The sequence below is a fragment of the Giraffa tippelskirchi genome, chromosome 8 (assembly GCF_054371585.1).
Source record: "Giraffa tippelskirchi isolate mGirTip1 chromosome 8, T2T-mGirTip1v1.2.pri, whole genome shotgun sequence".
In the NCBI taxonomy this organism is placed as follows: Eukaryota; Metazoa; Chordata; class Mammalia; order Artiodactyla; family Giraffidae; genus Giraffa; species Giraffa tippelskirchi.
The window spans coordinates 126879938-126905320 of NC_137282.1; the positions used below are offsets into that span (position 1 = coordinate 126879938).

Below are 25383 nucleotides of genomic sequence, written 5' to 3' on the forward strand. Positions count from 1 at the left end.
GTGTCCCACGGTCCTGTGTTCCTCTTGGCACAAAACTGGCACTGCAGCCAGTGAGGGCTGTGAGCATCCCGAGGGCAGGGGTTGTGTCTTGCATCTGTGGATTCCACAGAGCTAGCATTAGACCCGACACATAGTAAGTGCTCGATAAATATTGGTTGACGGTGGGCGGGCACTTCAGTGGCTCTCAGAACAGAGCCCTTGGTGGTTCTGTCTGTAGCCAGCTGTGTGACCTGGAACACTCCCAGCCTCAGCGTCCTCGGCCGTGAGATGAAAGGAGTGCTGCTCCCTCCTGCCCTTCGCAGAGCATTACGGCACACCTTCAAGAGCTGGGGGAAGGAAACTTAGTTTTGAAAGAAGACAAGCTACGCATACAAGTCACCTTTCCTCAGGTTGCCCCTGGAAGAACTCACGTGTTATCTGAGAGAGGGGAAAGGAGGCTTTAGATGACTTTCAATGGAGACTACATTTTCTGCACCAAAAACCAGGCATTGTATTCTGTCCATTTTTATCCTGGTTTGAGTGACTGAGTTTGGGTGCCAGAGTTTAGGAATCAATAAGACGGATGATGCAGCGTTAGAACTGGCCCAGATTTCCCTGGACATACAATTCCCTGTCCCCTTGGGAGTCACAGAGCTATAGAACGGCAGGTCTAGAAGGCAAGAATCTTGCCTCCAAGGTCATCAGCCTGAACCTCCAAGGTCATCAGCCTGCAGGCGGCTGGATTAAAACCGTCACCCGATTCTCAGGCCAGGACACCTTTTCTTTTTACTGCCTCAGCAAGTTGGTACCACAAGGATGGGACACCTGAATAGCATCTGGACAGGGCCCCCAGGCAGGGAAAAGGAGGCAGCTGCCCGCAACCTTGCAGGCTCTAGACTGGCCTAGACATGGCATGTGGCTCCATCTTGCCTCCGTGGTGAATAATCCAATCCAAGTCAGACTTCTGTGCAAATCAGTTTATTTGCTCAAATAACACAGTACAAAAATGAGACTCAGATGCCAGCATCGGAAACTCATACCACATACTTACATAACTTAAAGAACATCATTCCGAATAAGAAACTCTGTACAGAAGGTGCCTGACCCTCCTCTCAAAACTGATTCTGATCTTTCACATTTTAGTGCTGTATTCCTGAACACTGCCTAAAATGAATCCATAAAATAAATAAATCTCCCCCAATTCTTGGAAGCAGCAATAACACTAATTGAGTTTCAGAATCTAAAACTTTGCCTCAAGGTTGAGGCCAGTCCCTGCTAAGTGCCCAAGTCTCTCTGCCCTTGGCTTCTCCCCCTCCTCAGCTCTACCCTATAGGGCTCCTCACAACATCAACACAGCAAGACAGTGTCCACCAAGGATAACAAGGATGGGTTGGCCGTCCAGGTTTTAACACCCTCTCCCCAATGGCCATGTGTTCTAGGCAGTGTTAGAGGGCTGTATTCATAGCCCTGTCAGGCATGCCTGCAGATAACAGACACATGGCCAGTTAACCAACTGAGCCAAGCTCTTGGAACTGTTGAGCTGTGTAGAAGACAAAACCTTGCCTTGGTGCAAAAACAAAAAGGAGCCCATTTCTCAAGATACTTTTCTGCCATCAGCTGGAAAATCATCACCATAAATCTATAAATCCACAATGTCTCAGAAGTCAATGTCTCCTGCAGTTTGGTGCTCTTGAGCAGTGCACACTCATTCAGCCATTCCTGGCAATCTAGCTTGAAGCCCTCCCCCATTTCCTGAAAAGTACCCAGATTGTAGCTATTATAAGAATAGCAACTTATATAGACATGGCACTATGTAATTTCAGAACTCTTTGTGTTGATTTTCTTAGCGACTTTTGGCAAATCCCCACGATTGAACCCCATTCAATTTCCAAATTTACTTTTCAATATCATTGCATGGATTATTTGGACTTCCCAAGGGGCTCAGTGGTAAAGAATTTGCCTGACAATGGAGGAGACACAAGCTTGATCTCTGGGTCAGGAAGATCCCCTGGAGGAGGATCTGGTAACTCACTCCAGTGTTCTTGCCTGGAGACACCCAAGGACAGAGGAGCCTGGCAGGCTACAGTCCACAGGGTCTCAAAGAGTCAGACGTGACTTAGCGACTACACAAGCAAAACATGAGCTGGCAGGGCTGAAAGGCATCAGCTTCATTTCTTGGTTGTAGAATTATAGGATAAAGGGCTGAGAGGATTCTAAGAGAGACCAGTGTCCCACTCTACTGCTTTCCCATCTAGAGGTTGCAGGGTTCCTGGGAGGTTCTACAAATCCGTATGGGTACTAAGTACTGCTGGCAAGCTGAATCGACTATGTGATACCTGTAGCTGCACACCTGTTGAGTACATGTGGATGTTCTGGTGAGAGATTAAGCAGAGATTAAGCACAGATGTATTTTTAAAACTCAAGTCAGTCAAAGTCGCTCAGTCGTGTCCGACTCTTTGTGACCCTATGGACCATCCAGTCCATGGAATTCTCCAGGCCAGAATACTGAAGTGGGTAGTCTTCCCCTTCTCCAGGGGATCTTCCCAACCCAGGGATTGAACCCAGGTCTCCCGCATTGCCGGTGGGTTCTTTACCAGCTGAGTCACAAGGGAAGCCCATGAATACTGGAGTGGGTAGCCTATCCCTACTCCAGGGGATCTTCCTGAACCAGGACTCGAACTGGGGTCTCCTGCATTGCAGGCAGATTCTTTACCAACTGAGCTAACAGGGAAGCAAGAGACTTATTTAAAAAACTAACATCTGAAAAAAGTATCAGCAGCTCTTCTACATGACATGGGCATATTTTTAGCCCTGGTGAACCAAGAAAACATATGATAAAACAAACAAACAACGGTACATAAGTCAGCACTAGGCCCTAGGGTTGGCCCCAGAATGCAGAGGCCTTGATTCCTGGTCCAGTGCTCTAGACCAATGCCTACTGAGGTAACTCCCCCATTTCCTCCCTAACTACCAATTCAGAGCAGAACCATTGGTCTCACAATACCAGTTGAGGACCAAGGCCTCCCAGAGAATACCTGGCAGAATTGCCTGGATCTCAGGAGTTCCATTCATTCATTCATTTGGTCAGTACTTAAAGATTGTCTCCAGCTACGTGGGGTGGGTATATTTAGCCACAGAGTGAAAGCACTTGCTATCTCTCTTTAGAGATATTTTAGCATAATACAGCCAGAAGGGGTCTGATGGGTCACTAATCCAGCCCCGAATCCAAGGTCTGGAGAGGAGAGGGGATGTGGGACTTGTACAGGGTTTTGTGGCCAAGTTTGGAGGTAGGTCAGCAGGTGAAGTCCTGGTCTCCTGATTCCCACTCCGGTGCATTTTCCCCCACGGCCTTTGCCTCCAGTTTGTTCATTCTCCATCTCAATGAGCCCACGATGGTGCAGGGACACAGAGTGGCTGTCCACTCTTGTCTTCAGTCCTGTCTGTGAAGCACTGGTTTGGGAGAGCATAGTCCTGGTTTCGGAGAAGGCAATGGCACCCCACTCCAGTACTCTTGCCTGGAAAATCCCATGGACGGAGGAGCCTAGTGGGCTACAGTCCATGGGGTCGCTAAGAGTTGGACACAACTGAGCGACTTCACTTTCACTTTACCCTTTCATGTACTGGAGAAGGAAATGGCAACCCACTCCAGTATTCTTGCCTGGAGAATCCCAGGGACGGCGGAGCCTAGTGGGCTGCCGTCTATGGGGTCGCACAGAGTCGGACACGACTGAAGCGACTTAGCAGCAGCAGCAGCAGCAGCAGCAGTCCTGGTTTCCTGAAGCTGCCAGTCTTTGCAGAGTTCAAGGGAACTTGAGTGCAAAGCATAGCTTTCAATCTGGACTCTGGATCTGAGAACTTGTGATGTTCTGGGAGGAGAAAAAGAACACAGGTTTTAGCCATAGTCCAATTACGTATGGGTCCCACCCTGATAACAAACAAACTTCTCATTAATCCACTAGATCCTACCTCTGGGTCTTTGCTCCCAGAGTACCTCCTGCCTGCAGTGTCCTCTTGGTTCTTTCTCCCCATCTACCGCCTCTCCATCCTCAAAGGTCAAAATCAATGCCTGCTACCTCCTGGAAGGCTCCCAGAACCAACTTGCTTTATTAGTCTCAGTTAGTGCTAATTTGGCATTTAATTGATATTTACTTTTATTATCAGTAAACAGTCTGTCTTTTTCCATTAGCACAACTTTTCACAGGCCCTCAGAGCATCTTACACAGTTAGGCTAATAGGAGGCTCTGAATATCTGTTGATTGGATGGATGAGTGAATAAATAAATGAATGGCTAGCAAAACCAGAAGATACAGTGTTAGGCCTACTGAGGATGTCAGAACTGATGTTTCTATAATATCTTCCACAAAGAACTCCGATCACTCCATCCGCTGTCACCTAACCCACCTTAGGGGGCAAATTGTCCCCAGTCTCCAGGAAAAGACAGTGAGTCTGAGAAAAGAGAGGTCTAAGGTCACAAGGGGTTCCCACCAGGAAAGCCACTGAACTGATGAGGTACACGTATCATGAAATAAGGCCTGCTTTCTTGAGAGACTTATCACGTGGCTTCTAAAGTTAATCCCAGGAGGAGACGAAGGGTTTGAGTAAGAGTGACATCATTGCAATAAAGGCCTGGTTCCCCAAGGGACCATGTGGATCCAGAAGTTCTGGTCCTATTTGTCCAACACCAATAGGGCATTTCATTGCTTTAAAATCACAACTTCACTCAGTAGTTTCTGCACTTTAGATCTGGTTAAATGTTTGTAAGCTGGTCATCTTAAGTGAATTTGAAAAGGGCGGGGAGAATTTAGAGTCCATCAGAAAATTCAGATTTTAAAAAAGATCAGTAATAAGTTTTCTCTCTGCAGGGACCGTCCCAGAGCCTCAGGGAAGGGACGATTATTAGGGAAAGCATGAAACCAATCAAAAGAGTGAGTGATGGCAGAAGAGAGGCTATTCATAATCAGTCAAGGCAATGTTCTTGAAGAATGTCCTCTGAGAAGCCTTTCAGAACCAAACAGCCCCAGGAAGTCATCTCATCTACCTTGCCATCCCTTGTTTGATATGTAATCTTACTGTACTTTTTTCTTTAGATTTTATGACCGTCTCAATTGGCAAGCCAAGCAGCACAACCCATGAAACAGCAGGAGGGTGAAGCTAAGATAGTAGCTGGTCTGATATTCCATACTGATATCAAGAAGTATGAAAATACACCTCCTGTTAGAGACCAGAGCCAACTAAAAGAGGATGCTAATTAGCTTATTAGCAGGTAAAACAGGGAGGCTGGGAAAGGTAAAGACCGCTGTGGTGTAGAATTGTCTCAGAAGGCCTGGACAAGGAGGTGGCATTTCAGCTGGACCCCAGAAGTCCTGAACTAAGCAGGGGAGGGGAGAGGACATGAAGCAGGTCCTTGTGATCTGAGTCTGTCACTCCTCATGCCACGTGGCCCGTTCTCACCTGCTGGGCCTCCTCATAGGGGAACTGGCCGTAACTGGGTCTCCTGTAGTGTAGGCCTGTGAGACTGAGGATGGTGTGGTAATTGTTGCCAGCACATTGGTTTCCCAAGCCAAAGACGAATGGATAGGTTCTCTTGGGCTCGGTGGCGTGGGCCTCTAGGCTGTGCAGCATGGCTACCAGCTTTCTGAGGGAAGAGACTGAGGGCTTGTAGAAAAACTTCTTAAAGCTGGGGTGTCGCTTGATCTGGAGGCAGAAATGAAGGCAGGCCATCAGTGTGGCTGGCAGGTACTCCCCTCCCCCCAGGGCCCCTCCTCCATCAACCCCACGCAGTCAGGCTGGGCGCCTCACTGTCCCTGGACAGCACACCTTGTTAAATTCCTCCACCATCCCTGGCCTCTCAGAATCTACTCTGCAAGGTACAGCTCCAAGCAGCACAACAAAGTGGAAAAAAAAAAACAGAAGACCAAATGCAGGTCTTTGGATTCAGATAATGGATGCTTAAATAGCATTCACTAGCTGTGTGACTGGAGAAGGCAATGGCAGCCCACTCCAGGATTCTTGCCTGGAAAATCCCATAGACGGAGGAGCCTGGTAGGCTGCAGTCCATGGGGTCGCTAAGAGTCGGACACGACTGAGCAACTTCACTTTCACTTTTCCCTTTCATGCACTGGAGAAGGAAATGGCAACCCACTCCAGTGTTCTTGCCTGGAGAATCCCAGGGACGGGGGAGCCTGGTGGGCTGCCTGGTGGGCTGCCATCTGTGGGGTCGCACAGAGTTGGACACGACTGAAGCGACTTAGCAGCAGCAGCAGCAGCTGTGTGACCTCTCTGAGCCTCTGTTTGGTCATGTAAAATGGGGGTAATAATACCTTCCCCCAACACACTATGGGGGGGATTAAGTGAGATAGTTTGATGTTTTGTGAAAAGTGGATGTTGGGTGAATTTTAGTTCCCACCCTAAGCCTCCTCCTCCTAATACCTAAATGTCTTAGGTTGGGTTCCCCCAGAGGCAGATCCAAAGACTAGGACTCAGATGCAGCTCACTTCTGTGGTGAGTGATCCCAGCAGACATGGATGGGGGAGTGGAGATGGGGAGGGGGGTGGCAAGAATGGGAAGCAGCCCCCTCAGGCTGGCAGCTGAGCCTGATCCCCTTGGGGCACTGTGGGAGCCCCAGAGTTATCCCCCCAAGAGGGGAGGGAGCTGGGGTATGTGTACACCATCAGCTGATGATTGAGGGCTGCTTCTGGCAAGGTGGAGAGTGTCACTCTGGCCTATTGTATAGGTGTAATTGGCTCTGGAGGGGCCAGTCTTCAGGCAAAAGGATGCAGGTGCTGGCAGTTGGGAGCTGGGCCAGGTGATCTGTGATGCCAGAAGAGGTACCAATAGCATTGGCTACAGGCTCAGCTGTGAAGAAACTGCCTGCAATGCTGGAGACCACCTACAATGCAGGAGACGCTGGTTTGATCTCTGGGTCGGGAATATCCCCTGAAGGAGGGCATGGCAACCCACTCCAGTATTCTTGCTGGGATAATCCCATGGACAGAGGAGCCTGGCAGGCTACAGTCTACCGGTTCACAAGAGTCAGACATGATTCAGCCACTAAACTAGCAGCACCACACTGATTACTCATCTATGACCTGCCTCTTTGTATGTGATCTGTGTTTCTCTCTCCAAGTGGACTGTGAGGTTTTCAAAGGTGAGAAACCTTATGTTACAAGCTATCTAGCAATAGAGGAAACTCTAAAAGCTTGAAAGAATTAGAGGCCTTATAATTGCTGAAGCGTGTGCCAAGACAGAGTGAAGGGCAGATAGAGGACAAGATCAGAGGGACTTGGGGAAGGAGGCTTCCTTGAGCTGAAATTCAAGGACGATTTGGACAGGGGGAATCCTGGTTGGCAGGTAGAGACACAGAGCTTTACATTATTTTAAATTAACATTGATCTCTTCTGCTGTGTGTCTGGCATTTTCTATATAAGCACTAAAGTTGGCAAGTAGGTATTTACCCCCCATTTTGCAAAAGAGTAAACAAAGGCTCACAGAAGTTATGGGGCAGACCACGGTCACCTAGATGCAAAGACGGGGACTGAACTCGGGTTCAGTCCTTGGGGGGACTGAGCACTCCTCACCTGCTCTCCCAACTGGTCATCCACTTCTTGGAGAAGGGCCACCAGCTCTTGGATGATCAGCTCCTCTAAGAAAAATAAAGAAGGATTGAGGGACTGTTGACAAGTTCTGCAATAACCCATCCATCAATCGCAGAAGTATTTTGCCTCTAAAACGCAGCACACAGATTAGTTATGAAGAGCAAAGAAAAATCTTCCCCTAAACTAGAGCTGGAGCATGAGGGTTTTGTCTCGGTTTGCTTTATAGACAAAGAAGGCACTTGGACCTGCCGAGCCTCACCTACCACCACACTCAGCTCCATTTTGACAGATGGGGAAACTGAGACCTTATCTAGGCTACAGAATAGCCTGCACCATCAGCCTGGGCTGTAAACAATGGTGTTTTGCAGGTGGCTGCTCCTACCGAGAGTTAATTACGAATATGTGGACTATTTGGAGACCCGTTGTTATAAACTGTTGGCAACTTGAAATCGACCCAGGTGGGAATTTTATACCACAGAAATCTGCAAAGGCTATGAATCAGGGCTTCCCCTGGACCCCGTGCCCCCAGTATACCAGAGCTTGTTTGCTAGTAGGCCACTGGTTAAGAGACCCAGAGCAAGCCTGGAGTTTTATGTGAAACATTCATGCAAAGCAGTGGCATGCAGTGGGGGTGAAGTACATCCCACAGAATGGACAGATATTCTCTACTTGAAGAAGGCTGTCCACCTGCAACTCTGCCCCAGTTCAAAGGTCAACTCTGTGTCCTCTCTGCCCTTCTAGAGTCTCCTAGGGTATTTGTAAAGCTGCTTTCCCAAGTTCCCTACTAGGGTTCAGCCTGTAAAAGCCATGCAAAGGGGAAGCCCCAGGGCAGCTGTCCCAGGAGAGAGCAGGGTGACACTAACTGGATTCATTCACTCCATCCAGCTCAGGTCCTGCTTCTGGCTTGTGGCTTCTGGCCTGGAAGGGTGCTTCTGGGGCTCCAACTGGCTCCCTTTCTGTGGGTGGGATCCCCTGGAATTCGAGATCCTCTGGATCTGAGGGCAAAGAGGAGTTGGTGTGAATGTGTCTGCACCTGTCTCAAATCCACCAGCACATCACTGAACCCAGGTTCTGACAAGAAGCTATCCAAAGTCTCTGGCTCAAGAGGGGTCCTGGTTTCCCAGGGTCCTCAGGGAACCCCCAGTCCCACTGGACCTGACTCAGAGGAGTTCACAGTGCCCTTTGTCCCTCCAGGAATCACATTCTCTCTTCCACCCACCCTCTCTGCCTCCTTATAGTCTGGGAGGAAAGCAAGCAGGCCTGCCAACAAGTCTCAGAAAGTGAGCCCACTTCCCCTTTAACTTGGCAAGCCTTTGCTGAGTCCCTTAGCCTGTCTGAACCTCACTTTCTTCATCTGTCAAATGGGAGAATTGTGAGGGGGATTAAATGAGATGATATGTGTGAACGCGGCATGCAGTGGGCACTCTGCAAATGTAGGGGGAGGATTGTTGTACCCCAGTGGTCCTCGCACCTTGCTGCTGCTGCTGTTGCTAAGTTGCTCCAGGCAAGAACACTGGAGTGGGTTGCCATTTCCTTCTCCAATGCATGAAAGTGAAAAGTGAAAGTGAAGTTGCTCAGTCGTGTCCGACTCTTAGCGACCCCATAGACAGCAGCCCACCAGGCTCCCCCGTCCATGGGATTTTCCAGGCAAGAGTACTGGAGTGGGGTGCCATTGCATTCTCCACCTCACAACTTGGTGTAGTGAAAAAACAGAGGGCCAGGACATGTCCTACTTAATCAACCTGAGTCTCTATTTTTCTATCACCTTTCCAGGTGATTCTGATTTATGTATCTGATGCTCTCATACCATATTTGTTTTCAGGTGTTTACGATGGAGGGGAGAGTGTGTGTTGTGGGGGGTGGATCCTGGCATCAACCAACTCCTTTCTCCTTGTGTGCCCCCACACCACCCTACTCTGCTCAGATTGAAAGTCAAGACTGAATGGTACACCACACATTTGGCCAACCCTGCCCTGGAGGAAGCCAAGGGGCCAGAGGCAGCCTCTGTTACTATGGCAACCCCCGGCCTGCTCACCAGAGTTGCTGGAGACCAAGGGCCAACGGCCACCGACACACAGGGGCAGAAAGCTGGGCTTCTTGGCTGGCCGGGAGTCTGGGCTGACAGCAGCTGCAGCCCCCACTCTCTTGGGGTCCTTGGAGCTGTGTTTTTTATAGAAGGCTTTTCTGAAGTTGGACTTTCTCTCTTGGCATTTCTTCCTGCAGGCTGGGGCCAAGTTTTCTACAGCCACCTCCGGCTCCTGGACTTGCAGTTGCTGCGGGGGAGATAAGGGAAACTGAGTCAGGGCCCCTGACTTTACAAGTCAGCTGAGACCAGAAGCCCCAGAAACAAACAAAGACCCACTGTGGGCCAGATGGTGTGGCCAGGAGAGAAAGGTGATGATGCTCAGAGCTGGGGAGACCAGCGCAGCCTCGGTTAGGGGAGGCTCCAGAAAGGAGGGGAGCAGGGAGCCAGGCTCTGGCAAGATGTAGGATTGGGGGAGGGGCAGGGAAGTTACTGTGCCAGGTTGCGGGAAGGGGGTGGGGGGGTTATCCAAAGTGAGGGTCAGGGTCTACGTGGGGAATGTCTTCCTCACCTTGTCTCCGCACTGCTCCTCTGCATCTTGGAGTAGGGCAAGGATCTTCTGGATGAATTCTTCTAAAAAAAAATAACAAAGGAATTGTTCACACTTGAGTACTGAGAAAAGCTTTTCTGTGGTTAGTCTTCATTTCCTAAAGTGTTGAGAAAAGCTTTTCTGTGGTTAGTCTTCATTTCCAAAGACCGGGTGGCTCCCTGGGCGATTCTCACAGGCCTCCAGGGTAGGTGCTAATGAGCTTGCATTTGAGGTCATCCCTGGCCCAACCCATAGTGGGGACCACAGATTCCCCAGAGGTGGCCTGAGGGCAGAGCTGGTTTCGTAGGAACAAGTGCTTAGTTGCTCAGTCATGTCCGACTCTTTGTGACCCCACGGACTGTAGCCCTCCAGGCTCCTCTGTCCATGGGGATTCTCCAGGCAAGAATACTGGAGTGGGTTGCCATGCTCTCCTCGAGGGGATCTTCCCAATCCAGGGATCGAATCCAGGTCTCCCACATTGTAGGTGCATTCTCTACCATCTGAGCCACCAGAAAAGCCCCAGAATACTGGAGTAGGTCGACTATCCCTTCTCCAGGGGAACTTCCTGACCCAGGAATCAAACCGGGGTCTCCTGCATTGCAGGCGAATTCTTTACTAGCTGAGCTACCAGGGAAGCCCTGAGAACATATTCACTTATTCATTCACTTATTCATACCATGGGAACATATTCACTTATTCATTCATTGCTGATGAAGGGCCTAGATGTGCCTTGTTTTGTGTAGGAAACAGCCGAGACCCCTGCCTCCAGGGGAAGGTGCCTCAAGGCCGTCTGGTCCCAAATCCCCCCTCCCTGCTCCTTCCTCCTCTTCTAGGTAGATCAGGGGCCCTTCTCAATTCTCCTCCAAGGCACATCCTCTGTGAAAGGCAAAGAAGGCAGAATGGGAGAGGTAGGGAAAGCGGCTCTTCAGACACACAGAACGGACAGTGATTACATGATTACAGGCTTGGTTCTGCCAATGATAAAATAATAATGATAAAGGTGGCAGCCACCATTGGTTCAGCTTCTCTCCTAAGGCCTCGACCCCTCTTCCTAGCCTCTTTATTTCTCCTGAGGCTCTGCTCTCAAGCTGGACTACGTGACAACGCTAAAAATCACAATAAACAGCAACTAACAATTTTTTAGCAGCTCCCAGGTACACCTCTAAATGCTTTATCACCACTAATTTATTGAGAGCTTCCAACAGCTCTAGGGAGTGGGTACTGTTCTTATCGCCAATTTATAGATGAGGAAACTGAGACCCGATCTTGGAGCTTGTCCAAGATCACTCAGCTGGAGAGGTCAGAGCCCAGGTTCAAATCCAGATTCTAAATATGTACCTTCTACAGAGCCATTGCCATGGGCTAATGCTTTCCTTGCATCTCCTAGTGTTGGCCTCCCCAAGGAGGACATTATTACTTTTGTGGTTTTACAGCTGAGGCTCAGTCTGGCTTAGGGCCTGTGTTCTGGACCCCGAGCTGCCTCCCCAGCCTGCAGTGCTCAGAGGCAGGTAAGGATGGGTCACTGCTCTCTCTGGTTCAGTTTCTCTTCTGTAAGTAGAGGGCTCAGCTCAGACATTTTCCAAGGGGTCTCTGAGAAAAGAAGAGTGGGTACTGACTGAATTCTGAGGCTCTGTCCTCCTGCAGGTCCTCATCGGGTCCCCCACTTTCTGCTGGGGTGCAAAGCTCAAAGGGACTTGGATCTCCACCATCTGTAGGTAGAGCCTCTTGGACTTCAGGTTCTTCCACACCTAAAAAGCAAGAGGAAACGGTGGGTGAGCTTCACCAGCCTGAGGGTGTTGACTAACACATAGAAGTCAGCAGAGACTCAGAGTGCGCTCCATGGCTAGCGCGTGCAGAGGCCTTCGGGGGCTCGCAGGGGGCTGCTGGGCAGGGCCGTGGCTCCGCTGTACTGAAGACCAAGCTCCCTCATCCCTTTGCACGTCCATCCGTACAGCTGTGCCTCTCCTGGGCTTCTCCCCCTTCCGTCCTTCCCCTAGAAGCTCATCCCTCCACTATCTTGGCTTCATCTGCAAACTGGAGAGTAGATGCCTGATGCCCTGGCCCGAATTAGACCCATCACAGCCAGGCTCCCTCTACATGAAAATATCTCCCCTGTGGCCTGAAATCCCACCACCGGGGATCCACTCTTTAGTGTTAAACATTACTTCCTCCTTTTTAAAATGTGAATTCCCCTGGCCAGGATGACCTGCTAGGCTGCTCCTCCCTGACACCAGGAAGACCCTCTCTCCCAGTAACTCTGGCTCCGTCATGATGGGCCCCGTGACCACAAACATGATTTTACCTCCCGAAACCCTAGTTCCCTCATCTGTGAAATGGAGATAATACGATGTACTTCCTAAGATGAGGACTGGTTGCCGACAGATACACAGCCAGAAAATATCTTATTTTTACAGGCGAGGAGATTTGAGGCACAGAGTCAGGGGTTGTACAGCCCAGTACCCAGATCTCCTGCCTCCCAGGCTCCAGTTCCTTCCTGCACGTGCTACCCACTGCCAGGGTGGGAAGCTGAGGCTGTGGACAGACAATGATAGTTGGTGGAATTCCCTGAATACAGTTTCCACCTGGGTCATAGGTGGGTTGCCTAGACGATGAGGCTTGGTGTGTGGAGGTGACCTTCTGGCATTCCTTTTGCCCTCCCCACACTGCTCAGGGCAGAGCAAAATTCAGAACTGGGACGGCAGCCTTGCAAATGGCCAAGTCAAGCCATGGGGAAGGTTCCAGCAAGGGAGGCAGCCCGGGCAGTGTTGCTATGGTAACCGTGAGCCTACTTACCGGGGAGGCTGGAGCTGGAGGGCCGATGGCCGCCCACACACAGGGGCAGAAAACTGGGCCTCTTGGGCAGCCGGGACTCTGGGCTGGAAACATGGGCGGCCCCTGCTCTCTTGGGTTCCTCGGAGCCGTATTTCTTAAAAGAAAATGCTCTCTTGAGGCTAGACTTTTTCTCTTGGGATTTCTTCTTGACCACTGGTGCTGGGTTTCGTGGGGTCACCACAGGCTGAAGGGCTTGATGCTGCTGTGGGAGAGATGAGAGAGATGAGTCAGGCCCCTGACCCTGAGGAGAGGGGCAAGCTCCCCAAGAAGCAACCGAGGAGCACCCAAGGGCTTCAGGGTGGCCCCAGGCACGGCTGGTGACAGAGGCCGGAGCAGGGGAGCAGCGAGTCCCAGTCCCGGAAGGACAGGTAGGGTCTGAGCAAGGAGGAGGGAAGGCAGCTTGCCCCTGGGCATCTGTGCAGACAGTTCGCTCCTCACCTCTTCCTCCCACTGGTCTCCCACTTTTTGGAGCAGTTCCACTATCTTCTGGATGATGGTATCCTCTGGAAGAAAACCAATACACCTGGTTAATCTTTGTAGGCGCAGAGAGGACTCTTTTTAATGACTGCCTTGGCCTTCTGAGACCAACTTGGGACTTCTGGATTAAGTGAGGGTCCTCTTAAAACAGCTCCTTTAGGCCACAGATTGGGGGTGGAGGAGCACACATCCCAGGGGCTGGTCCTTCTAAGGGAAGGTTGGAAGGTCCACAGGCGAAGGGCACTAGGCCAAAGCATGCAATTTTATGCAGAAGTTTTGAGTCAGTCCTTGAAGCATTCAACTTGTACCCCATGATTTCCTTTGAACTTTGCAGATCTGTAAACATCTACTTTGGGTTTGTGAGCCAAGCTGGGTGACCTTGGATAAGTCTCTTAACCTCTCTGGGCCTTCATCACTTCCTCTGTGACACATGGATCATAAGTCCCATCCCAGATCCCTCAGAAGGCTGTCAGGCCGTCAAAAGAGACTGCGTTTGGAAATACCTTACAAGGTTAGAGATGATTCGACCTACAAAATTTCAGCCAGGGAAATGATGGAGCGCCAGCCTATCTGAGGTGGACAGGACACAGAGAGCCTGCCACGTTGGTGCCACAACCACACTGCCAAGTCTTTACACAGAAGCCCAAATGATATAAGTGGTTTTCTTTTGATATTCCAGTCGACCTACCCAAAGACAGTGTGCCCAGAGTGGCCTCTGCTAATTGCCAGCTGACCAGTTTACACAAAAGAAGGTGCAGACAACATTCCCTCTTCCCAGACGGTCTGCAGATGTTCTTACCCCCTTTCCTCTCATTTATAAACCCTGTTAGGCTTTGGTTCCTTGACTCAGTCTACCAGCCAACTCCCTCTCATGTGAGAGAACAATCATCCTGCAAATTTCCTGCAAAATAACCAATTAAATGCCTTTTAGCTACTCCTTGACAGATGCATAGCTCCTCCATTTTCATATCTTTTAAAATATGCCCATTTTTTTAGGACATGGCACTAGAACAATCTAACTTTAGGAAATTAGATTCATACAGCCTTATGGATTTTATTAAGAGCAATAACAAGACTGGGGTTGTGTATGAGACTGTCCTTATTTCTTGCAGATGTGTGTCTAAGTATTTAAGGATGAAGCATCACTTTACTTAAAGGGGTTCAGCAACAGTGAAGCAAGGATGGCTGACTATTAACAATTTTAAGTATGTGAATGTGCACAGAACTATTCTTTCCATTCTTCTATATATTTAAATATTTATGTATATATTTGTGGGTGTTTTTATATATATATATGTATATATTCCTTCTATAAATTTTAAATGACTTAAAAAGTTCCCATGCTCATTAACACATAAAGCAGAAGCATTTTCCAGAGGCCAGTCTAGTTCCTGAGACTCCCTTCTGTGAAACTCTAACATAAATGGACCAGAAGCACCAGATGAGCCAAGGTCAGCACATGCATTTTATGAGGTCTAAACATCCAAAGGTCCAAGCAGTCATCTGGAGCAATCCATTTTGTTTGCTAACAGCAATATCAAGCTTTCTGAGCTTCTCTTCCTGTTGGTGACCTATGGCTTGGAAAGAAACTTTCCAGACTCCAGCACCCCCACCTTCGGGGAGCAAGAATTGGTGGAGATCAGAGACTTCTCCACCTATAATAAAGATGAAACCAAGTGTGTGGGACTGTGTGTGGGTGTCAGTGACATTCTTCTGACTTTGTTAATCAACACAGTGCATGGAATTCACAGCAGGCCAGGCACTGCTGGAGCCAGCTCTAGGCTTAACCAAAAAAAATCAGAAACCCTCCAAAGTTTCCATTTGAAAAGAGGCTGCCTCAGCCCAGACATCTTTCTCCACTCCCCCACCCCCAAATATCCTGGATCTTCCTTGGATTTCTTCTCCCCATGAAAAACATGGTGAGTTTTGAGCCCTGTAGGGCAAATTTCCATCTTCCTCCAGCTGCCTGTGGGACATTCAACTCTAGGACACTAATCATCAGAAAAGGAAGACACCTTAGGGACCAGCTCACTCATTTTATAAATGAGAATCAAAGAGATATCAGAGAGGGGCAGCAACTTGCTCAAGGTCACACAGCAAACTTATTCCAAACTTCATGGACTCAAGTCTAGAACCAGCAGCCAGCTGTTTCTACTTCCCTGTCACCGACCCCAGTCCTCACACATAGATTAATGTTGAGGGATGAAGCTTCCCACTCAGCCTTCCCCTCTGCCTTCATATTTCTTCCTGGCTGTGCTCCTCAACCCTGAGTACTTAATAACAGCATCTACCACTTATGAAGCTCTTGCTGTATACAAGGACTTTGGCTACCTGTTATAATCTACGTTGTATCAATGGAAAAAAACAAACAAAATTGAGGCTCAGAGAGGCAAGTCTCCAGCCCCAGGTCACACAGCCAGTGAGTGGCAGAACTAGGGTTTCACCTCCAGTTCTCAGCCCCCGTGCACCTCTGCCTCTAAGAAGCGATGCTATTCCTGATGGCGGCCCTACCTTCTGAGTCCCTTTCTGTTGAGAGGTTTGAGGAAGCAGCTCAGAGCACCCCAGCCCTTGGGGTAGGGGTGGGGGGTGGGGTCACCATAGAAACAGGCATAGTCTGCTCACCCCTGGCTGCTGGGCCCAGGTCAGCCCCCTCGCCGTGTGAGGCCTCAGCCGCCTTGGCCTCTTGGCCTTCGGCCTCCTGATCTCGGGCCCCCTTGGCCTCCTCCGCACCGTGCTTCCTTTGACTGTGTTTCTTGCGGCTGGCCTTCTTGCTGTGGGCCTTCTTCCTGGGAGCTGGCTCGCCTGGGCTCTCTGGGGTCTCTGCGGGCTCGGAGGGGCCCTCCTTTCCCTTTGCCTTCTTGTTGGTTTTTTCCTTGGACTCCTCAGGGCCCGTCCTGAAGAATAAGTTCACCACAAACCTCAGCCACCCCTGCGGGGCCTGCCACTGGGCCTTGTCCTTCTTGGCGTCCTGCAGAGGCCTCTGCTCGCTGAGAAGGTCCTTGGTCTCCTCTGGGCTGGGGGCAGCAGCCGTGGTGTCCTGAGCTTCCGCAGACTGAACTGGACTCTTGAGACATCTGGTCCCATCACTGGCCGTCCGGCAAAGAACTTTCCTGAAGGAGCTGGTGGGCAGGGAAGGGCCCTGGCAGTCCCACGATTCTGAATCCTTCTGGGCGTTCTGCAGCCTGTCCAGAGACTTGGCTCTCCTCCACGACAGAGGCTTCCTCGGGCCCCGTGGAGGCTCCATTGCACTACAACCAAAACAGACAGCTCCCTTAGAAGAGGTCTAGAGACTGCCAAGGTGGGCTGGTGGTGCTGACCGGTGTGCCCATCCAACCTACCCATCGTGGGAGTACTATCAACTCTCAAAGCCATTGTCTCGTTTAAATTCCTCAGCATCCCTGGGAGGGACGGGTATCCTTGTCCCGTGTCCCAGAGGAGGAAACCGATCCACAGGCGGTCATGCCCCAGATCTCACAGCTAGGCCCCTAGAATCTCCAGGAGAAACACCCTGCCAACACATTGATTGTAGTCCCTTGAGACTGAGTTTGGTGATCTTTGTTCCCTGACCAGGGATTGAACCTGTGCACTCGGCAGTGAAAGTGCCATGTCCTAACCACTGGGGTGTGTGTGTGTGTGTGTGTGTGTGTGTGTGTATTCAGTCGCTCAGTTGTGTCCAACTCTTTGTAACTCTGTGGACCGTAGCCCACCAGGCTCCTCTGTCCATGGGATTCTCTAGGCAAGAGTACTAGAGTGAGTTGCCATTCTCTTCTCCAGAGGATCTTCCCGACCCAGGGATCGAACCTGGGTCTCCCTCCCTCATTGCAGACAGATTCTTTACTGTCTGAGCCACCGGAGAAGCTCTTTCCCATACGGGACCTCCTATTGTACTTCTCTCCCCCTACTCACCACCATTCTAGGCAAGATTACATCTTCACAAGTTTAGCGGTTTGTTGTCTGAGCCTCTCTGCCTCCCCCTTGTCTGTTTTGCTAGGTCTTGTTTCCTGAGTACCTACAGAGATGCCTGACACATCACTGGCACACAGTAAGTACTTATTAAACAAAGAAATAAATGTATAATGAGCATTTAGTAAACTGAACAATACCTAAGAGTGTGTAGTTAACATACAATAAATGAATTCAGACCTGTTCCATCTTAAAGCAGCTGGGACCCTTCCGTTCTCCATCCAAAATGAAGCAACTACCCACGGAAAAGAAAAAACAACCACCTCTTTCTGGGCAGCATTTTAAGCAGGCTGGGGTGTGGGCAGTGCACTTGATTTGTGTGTCTTTAATCTGAAACTGCTGAGGCTTTCCAATTTTTCTGAAGTTGTTCAGAAACCCTTTTGCCTTTTGGTGGAAGTTAAGAGAAAAGTGAAATATGGTTTTGAATCTCAGTCCCGAGTTCCCAGAGATTCCTATGGAGTTTAGATTTATGGGTTGCCTACTCTAATTTGTAATACAGCCTCATCATGCATTTACACTTATTAGTGTATTAAGTATTAATGTATCTACATTATATCGTCTGTGTTTACCAACTGATTCATTACTTTAAAATGTATTCTATTACTATGTCCAGCTTAGAGACAAAAATGAGAACCTGTAAATGCAATTTCAGATGTGCAGGGATCCTTGTGAATGTGAGGAAGATACATAAAGAGAGGGAAGAAAAGGCACAGGGAAATACAGAGAGATTTGAAGGTGAGAGTTAACAGTCAAGGATGCCTTTCTTGCTTCAAACATGAGTTTCAGGAGGAAGGGTAGGGAGGATGGCCAGAAGCCAGTGGGTACCACCCGGCGGGGCATCCACATGCTTGCAGTCTTGGAGGAAATGAGGTGAGGAAGCAGGCAATTTGGAAGGATTTATTTGTTGCTCAAGGTTCCTTAAAGAAGCAATAGAGTTACATGAAAACTTTTAGCAATGTTATTTTATCTGAAAGTTGTCTAATGTTGAAAGCCTCAGAAGCCGCCTTACAGTTATGCTTCTAAAATGTGGCATTAAGTGGGATAAGAAAATAAATCATAGAAGAAAATATTTTGCTTTCTTCTCATTAATTTCTTTCAGCAAACCTTTCACAGGCACCCACTACGTACCAGGAAGTTTGCTCGGTGCTAGGGAATGAACTGCAGCTTGTGCCCTCACATGGGTGGGAGTAGGTGTGGTGAGGGCAATAATGCTCTCTTCCCCTGATAGCTGCTCTCACTCTTTGTTTATTTAGTTATTTTTAATTTTAGTGTTATTTTTTCGCCTGTGCTCTGTGGCATGCGAGATCTTAGTTCTCCTACCAGGGATCGAACTTTCCACCCCCAGGACTGGAAAGGCAGAGTCTTCTTAACCACTGGACCGCCAGGGAAGTCCCTACTCTCTCTCTTTAGTAGGACATGGTTTAAAGAGAAGATAACTTGAGGTCGAAGTTCTATTTGATGTTAAGATGAAAGTTAGCTGAGCCAGAAATATTCCTTGAGGGACTTCCCTGGCGGTCCAGGGGTTAGGACTCGCTTTCACTGCCGAGTCTACATCTGGGTTTCATCCCTGGTGAGCGAGCTGAGATCCCACAAGCTGCTGGCCACAAAGAAACAGGCAGAAAAAAAGATATTCACTGAACGATGTCAGGGTTCTCTCTGCTTGCTCTGTATGTTTCTGTGATCAGGCAAATTGGATGAGGTTGGCAGAGAAGCTGCTCAGTAACGGAACCACCAAACCAGCCCCTTTGCTTCCTGCACTAACTCGGCTTGAGGGGGTCTACCACACAGAGGGCCTGGCATCTTTCTCCAACGAATGAGAAAAGAGGTGCAGTTATTACCAAAAAACCTGTCATTGCTATGGAAACGGTTTCCCCCATTGCTGATGGTGACAGTGTCCTCCTAGCACATTCAAAGGACACTCTGCTGCTTCTAATCAGAGCATCAATACAATTCCACTTGACAGTGGTTTTCCTTCGTGCAGTTTTTTCAAGAAAACTGCCTTGATTTGGCCACTGCTTTCCTGAAACAACAGTGCCCCGAACCCAGAGGAAGGGGAGGGAGGCCGAGAGGAGTAGCAGCTGCAGCGGCCCCAGAGGCAGGGTGAGGTGGGGGGGTGGGGGGAGCATGACCTTGGCCTTGGCATTCCGAGAGTGTTCCCCAAGGAAGAGAAACTCCAGGGTGTAGCCAGATAAAGAAATAAACATTTTTTAAAAAAGCTTACCCTCCTCCAAGGAGACACCTTGGAAATCTGTGGGACAGATGTGTCCTCAGACTTTTAAAGTCTCTAAGCCCTGCCTGAGAAGATTGTGTTTTAATATTAACCACCACCACCACCCCACACACACATACTACCCACATCATACATACACACGCACACAGATTCTGTGTGTGCTGAAATTAAATCTTTCCAGACTTTCTAATTATGAAACTCTGCCTATCCAGAATTCATCAAAGCAAATCTTTCTTTTTCCTTCCTCTTTTTTTTTGTTGTCCTGTGTCCCTGCTTTGCCTGGGACATCATCTAAGTTCTGCCTGCCCGTCGGGGAATTCCACCCTACCCAGGTCATGCCTCCAGATGGTAGCCCTGAGACAGCCGCAGACCTTGGCTGCATGAAAACCCAGCTGCTCTTGTAAACTTGTTGATTGCCTTGACAGAAAGTAGATGTCAGAGCAAAGTCCTATTTCTGCTCAGAAATACCCGTAACACCCCAATGATCTGCCGATGACAGGACTTCTGACACATACCGGTGACGTATGTAAAAACAACAACAGCGAAACACCAGAGAAGGCGCACAGAGCTGACCCTGAGTTACTGCAGAGAGGGCAGTCGGCCAGTTTTTCCCAAGCATGCTGCCATTTGGGGTTTATTTTCTAAATTATACGCTGACCTCATCTATACATCATTGTCTAATTCACGCACCTGCCATGCTCCTCTATACAGCTCTACCACCACTTCCTACAGGGAGTTTAGCTGCTCCCCTTCTCCACTCCTGGACAACAAACAGCAGATACAACAAGCAGCCGGCCACTCTGAGGGAAAGCGGCGTGGACCCAGAGTCACATCCACTGACTCTCACTGCTATAGACTGGATGCTTGCGTCCCGCTCACGTTCATATGTGGAAACGTAATCCCCAGTGGGATGGTATTACAAGTGGGAACCTTTGGGGTAATTAAGTCATTTGAGCAGAGCCCAAATGAAAGAGGCTAATGTCCTTATACAAGAGACCCCAAAGTGCTCCCTCACCCCTTCCACCATGTGAGAATACAGAGAGACCTGATCTCAGAACCAGGAAACCCTCACCAGACACCGAATCTGTGGGTGCCTGAGTCTTGGACTTCGGCCTCCAGAACCATGAGAAACAAATCCCTGTTGCTTCTAAGCCACCCAGTCTACGAGAGTTTGTGATGGCAGCCCAAACGGGCCAAGACACTTGTGTGACCCAGAAACATGCTCATGAGTACCGTCAACCTACGAGGACTCATAACACCCTAACATTTCCCTCCCATGCCCCCAAGTGTAAATACAGGGCATCATTCTCTGGGTATCCATTTGCTCTCTGCCCTCCCTGTCTTGATCCAAGTTCCAGAGAAAGGGCCCGAGTCTGCCTGGTTTCTGCTGTGTCCACACCACCTGGGAGGCTCTCAGTGTTTCCGGAACAAATATACAAACACAATCAGCTTACCAGCCACAGGGCACCCAGCATATCCTCCATCCACAAGATCTCTATTCATCTTGGCCCCAGCCTGGCAATGAGCCAGGCTGGCAGTGAGAGGTTGAGGCTCTGTGCCCAGGGTCCCACAGTCCGGAAGCAGGGAGAGATGGGGCTTGAATCCACTTCTCTGGATTCTAAATTCTTTTTCCTGCACTCAGTGGCCTCCCATAAACACACTCATACACACACACACTTAGGGGTGAGCAAATCTGCTATTTCATGCTGCTGACGTTGATAACTGTGTCCATACACGTGCCTGCTGTGACTTGTACCCCTGGAGTCACACACTCACGTGTGCCCAGGTATTGACATCTCTGTCCCAGAGTCAAAGATTGTAGACACGGGGTGGGGCTCACAGATTCTTGGCTGGAAGCCAGTCGGTGAGTAGGCGGATCAAGGGCTGACGCTCAGCTCCTTTCCTTCTCATCAGCACAAGTGAGCCTATAGACGCTCCGAACGCCAGAGGTCAGTGCCTGTTTGAGGTCAAAGTCTTTCATCTGGGCTCTCAGGATGACTGGTCCACACCCACAGCCCACACCCTCTGGGAGGACACCTCCAACCACCACTGGCAGGACTGGAGTGGAGGACAAGGTGGTCTTCTCTTCCCTCAACACTGGATCCATCCTGCTCCCACACCCACCTCCCAAGTGTTAGGTGGGAACAATTCAGGTATTCCTTCTCCTTCATGGGGTCCCTAGGAGGTTCCTAGAATTGGAAGAGATCTGAGAAGTGTAGGACTGCCTCGTACACTCACATGCCCTGTTGGAAAACTTGCTGCAATGGGAGCTCACCACCGTTCAAGGCAGATAGTTCCACCGTCAGCCAGCGGGAATTAAGGACAGTCCTCCTTAAACAGGGGGCTCCCCAGGTGGCGCTAGTGGTAAAGAACCCACCTGTCAACGCAGGAGACATAAGAGATGCAGGTTCGATCCCTGGGTCAGGGAGATCCCCTGGAGGAGGACATGGCAACCCACTCCAGTATTCTTGCCTGGAGAATCCCATGGACCGAGGAGCCTGGTGGGCTACACCGTGTAGCCCACCAGGCTCCCCGGTCCATAGAGTCACAAAAAGTTGGACACAACTGAAGGGACTTAGCACACACACACTCCTCAGAGCTGACCTGGCTAGCGGCAGGCCCTGAGGAGAGGTTACCTCACCCCTGAGTCCTCTCCAGCCAGCCCATCACCTGATGGCCCAGGTCTGTAGATGTTTCCTCATATCTCATTGCTTCTGGACCCATCTCCTGCCTGGATATCTGTCCCTGAGAACTCTCCAGCTGGTCTTTGTCTGCTTTAAAATGTGAGGCTGGGCAGGGATGAAGAGCTCCAGCCATGGCTTGACCACAGTGGGGTTTTGCATGAAGCTTCAGATCAAAGAGACATCTGAGCCTGGGGCTGGAAAGCTGGGGTCAGGTCTGCCAGAGCTGACCTGCAGCTCAATGTCAAGAGCTAGACTTGGACCATCTGCCCAGTCTGATTGTCACCATCAAACACACAACACCTGGTACCTATTTTCCAAAAGGTTGGGGATTGGCATCTTTTGAGGATCTTTTGAACCCCCAAACAATGAACTCCCTGACGGTGGACCTTCAGACCCCGAGACAGAGCAGTGGGGCAGATTGCGGGGGCAACAGGGTCATCAACACAGAGCAGGAGAGTGCCAAAAATGACCCTGGCACCCCCCCATTCAGCACTAGAGTTTGTGCAGGTACCCCCATCCCATTCTCACCCCATCTTGTCCTCTATCCATGACCACAGACCACAGGCCATGCAATGTTATAATCTCCTCTAAAATCCCTGTTAGAGCAGCAGACCACCAGAACTCTTTCCATAAGAGCTCCCTGTCCTGAATAAGAGACACAGATGCATGGAACAATTTTATGGACTCTGAGGGAGAAGGTGAGGGTGGGACGTTCTGGGAGAATGGCATTGAGACATGTGTATTGTCATATGTGAAACAGAGCACCATTCCATGTTCGATGCATGTGACAAGGGCTCAGGGCCGGGGCAATGGGATGATCCAGAAGGATGGGATGGGGAGGGAGGTGGGTGGGGGGTCCGGGAAGGGGAACACATGTAAACCCATGGCTGATTCATGTCAATGTATGGCAAAAACTATTACAATATTGTAAAGTAATTAGCCCCCAACTAAAATAAATAAATTTATTAAAAAAAAAAAAAAAAAAAAGAGCTCCCTGTCCTTGGACTAGCTTCCAAGAAAGGTAAAGTGATAAAACCTTAGTCCAGCCATCAGTAATAACAACACCTCCATTTATGCAAAGTTTCTCTTTACTAAGTACCTTCACATCAAGCTATCACTTGACCTCCACAACATCCAATAGGGAAATGAGCAGGAGAGGTATGTAACGCTGCCCCCATTCTACAGATGAAGAAACTGAGGCCCAGGGAAGTGACGTTCCCTGCTCAGGACTGCTAAGCAAGTAAGCGGTAGGGCTGGGACTTGAGTTCAGAGCTTCTAAATCCAGATGAGTTCCCAGCTCTTTGCATGACACCTGGCTGAGATCATGTCATTGAACTTTCTACTTTTCTAGAGATGAAGAGACCAGCAAGCTAGGAGCAGTGTTGGGACTGGACTTGGGGTTTACCCTCCTTTCAGGACCCCAAGATACCCACCTACTACTCCGGTCGTCTAAGGAGAGTATCATTCAGCCAGCTTCAGATCATGAAAGTAGCTCCTGTCCCAGGTCACCTTTGATCAGGAGCTCCCAGTCAAAGGCCTCTGCGTCGGGTACTGGCCACAACGTCTGGGCACCACTCCCTGTCTGCTGGAAGGTGTATCCAATGAGGAGGAGTAGTTCCAGCTCTCCCAGGGAGAAGATGCTGCCCGTTTTCAGGCTGTCTCAGAAGATGCTTTGCTCAGAACCATATATATCATATGGCCCAGGGGGTGAGCTCAGGGACAGCCAATCCAGGCCCCTGCCCCCGCCTCCCACTTGTCCTATCCCAAGGGCTGCTCCCCGCTCACCCAGAGATAGCAGGCTTACCTCAGCTACTCCGGAAAAAAAACAGTTTCGCTCGACAACTTCCTTATTGCACCCAGGGGGAAACTAACGCTCAAAAAAACAAACTTAGGCATGGCTGGAGGAAGGCAAGTGCATAGAATGGAAAACAAGTTCTTATAGGAGACACAAGTGGGGAGACGGGAGGTGGTAGATTCAGCATCTGCATACCCTCCTCCGTTCTCTCCAGAGAACGCCCAGGAGGGGATGATAAAGAAAGGTCATTGAATGTAACATAAAATCCCTGATCTGGAGACAAAATATGGAAGGAGGAGTTGATGAGGAACATGCTTCCAAATCCTGCTACCCCTGGTAGGGTCACCTTGAGTCTTGACAGAACTGCTGCTGCTGCTAAGTCGCTTCAGTCGTGTCCAGACTCTGTGCGACCCCATAGACGGCAGCCCACCAGGCTCCTCTGTCCCTGGGATTCTCCAGGCAAGAATACTGGAGTGGGTTGCCATTTCCTTCTCCAATGCATGCATGCATGCTAAGTCGCTTCAGTCGTGTCCGACTCTGTGCGACCCCATAGACAGCAGCCCACCAGGAAGAAGTCTTAATGAAAAGTTTCATTTTCTGTAGTGCCTGAATGTTTTAATTTTTTAAAACTTTATTTTATTTTTAAATTATTTTATGCCTTGGCCATGCCTTGTGGATTGTGGGATCTTAGTTCCCCGACCAGGGGTTGAACCCAGGCCTCCACAGTGAAAGCAACAAGTCCTCACCACTGGACTGCCAGGGAATTCCCACGCTTGAATTTTTTTTTTTTAAAAAGAACTTATACATGCTTGTAATCAGAAAAGAAAAACTAGTTTAATTCAAACGGAAGTAAAATGTGTCAGAAATCCTGTTTTGGTTCATTGACATGGGGAAGTGTTGCAAAGTCAATACTGAGAGCACTGGGCTTTGGAGTCACCCAGACCTGGAACCATCTGCCAGCTGTGTGACCTCTGGCAGGGGACACAGCATCTCTGAACTGAATGACCACCTTAGAGGATGATCGCAGGGCCAAATGTGATACTTCTCATAAAGAAAAAAGAAAATATATTGAGCTGCCGTCCATGGGGTCACAAAGAGTTGGACATGACTGAGTGACTAAACAACAACAGGTACTTTTCTAAGTCCTTTCTGTGTATTGAGTACCTAGTCCCTGGTAAGTACTTAACAAAGAGTCAATATTTTATTATTGGAACAG

General features: G+C 49.4%; 1 protein-coding gene and 1 long non-coding RNA gene across 2 annotated transcripts; one reads left to right on the plus strand and one right to left on the minus strand.

The window, feature by feature from the left end:
- Positions 1 to 1575: 1575 nt before the first annotated feature.
- Positions 1576 to 24064, minus strand: BNIP5 (BCL2 interacting protein 5). The gene is made up of 11 exons (XM_081520233.1): positions 23806 to 24064; positions 16118 to 16743; positions 13457 to 13521; positions 12980 to 13220; positions 11803 to 11934; positions 10169 to 10230; positions 9610 to 9847; positions 8438 to 8569; positions 7557 to 7621; positions 5431 to 5673; positions 1576 to 3845 (listed from the first exon to the last, which is right to left on the minus strand). The coding sequence occupies exons 1-11, from the start codon at positions 23835 to 23837 to the stop codon at positions 3810 to 3812; spliced, it is 1872 nt and encodes a 623-aa protein (XP_081376359.1). The 5' UTR covers positions 23838 to 24064; the 3' UTR covers positions 1576 to 3809.
- LOC145517543 (uncharacterized) lies at positions 12776 to 21004 on the plus strand. Its single transcript, XR_014062108.1, has 5 exons — positions 12776 to 12959; positions 13830 to 14006; positions 14608 to 14700; positions 17487 to 17537; positions 19985 to 21004. It is a non-coding gene; the product is annotated as an uncharacterized LOC145517543 (long non-coding RNA).
- Positions 24065 to 25383: the final 1319 nt, after the last annotated feature.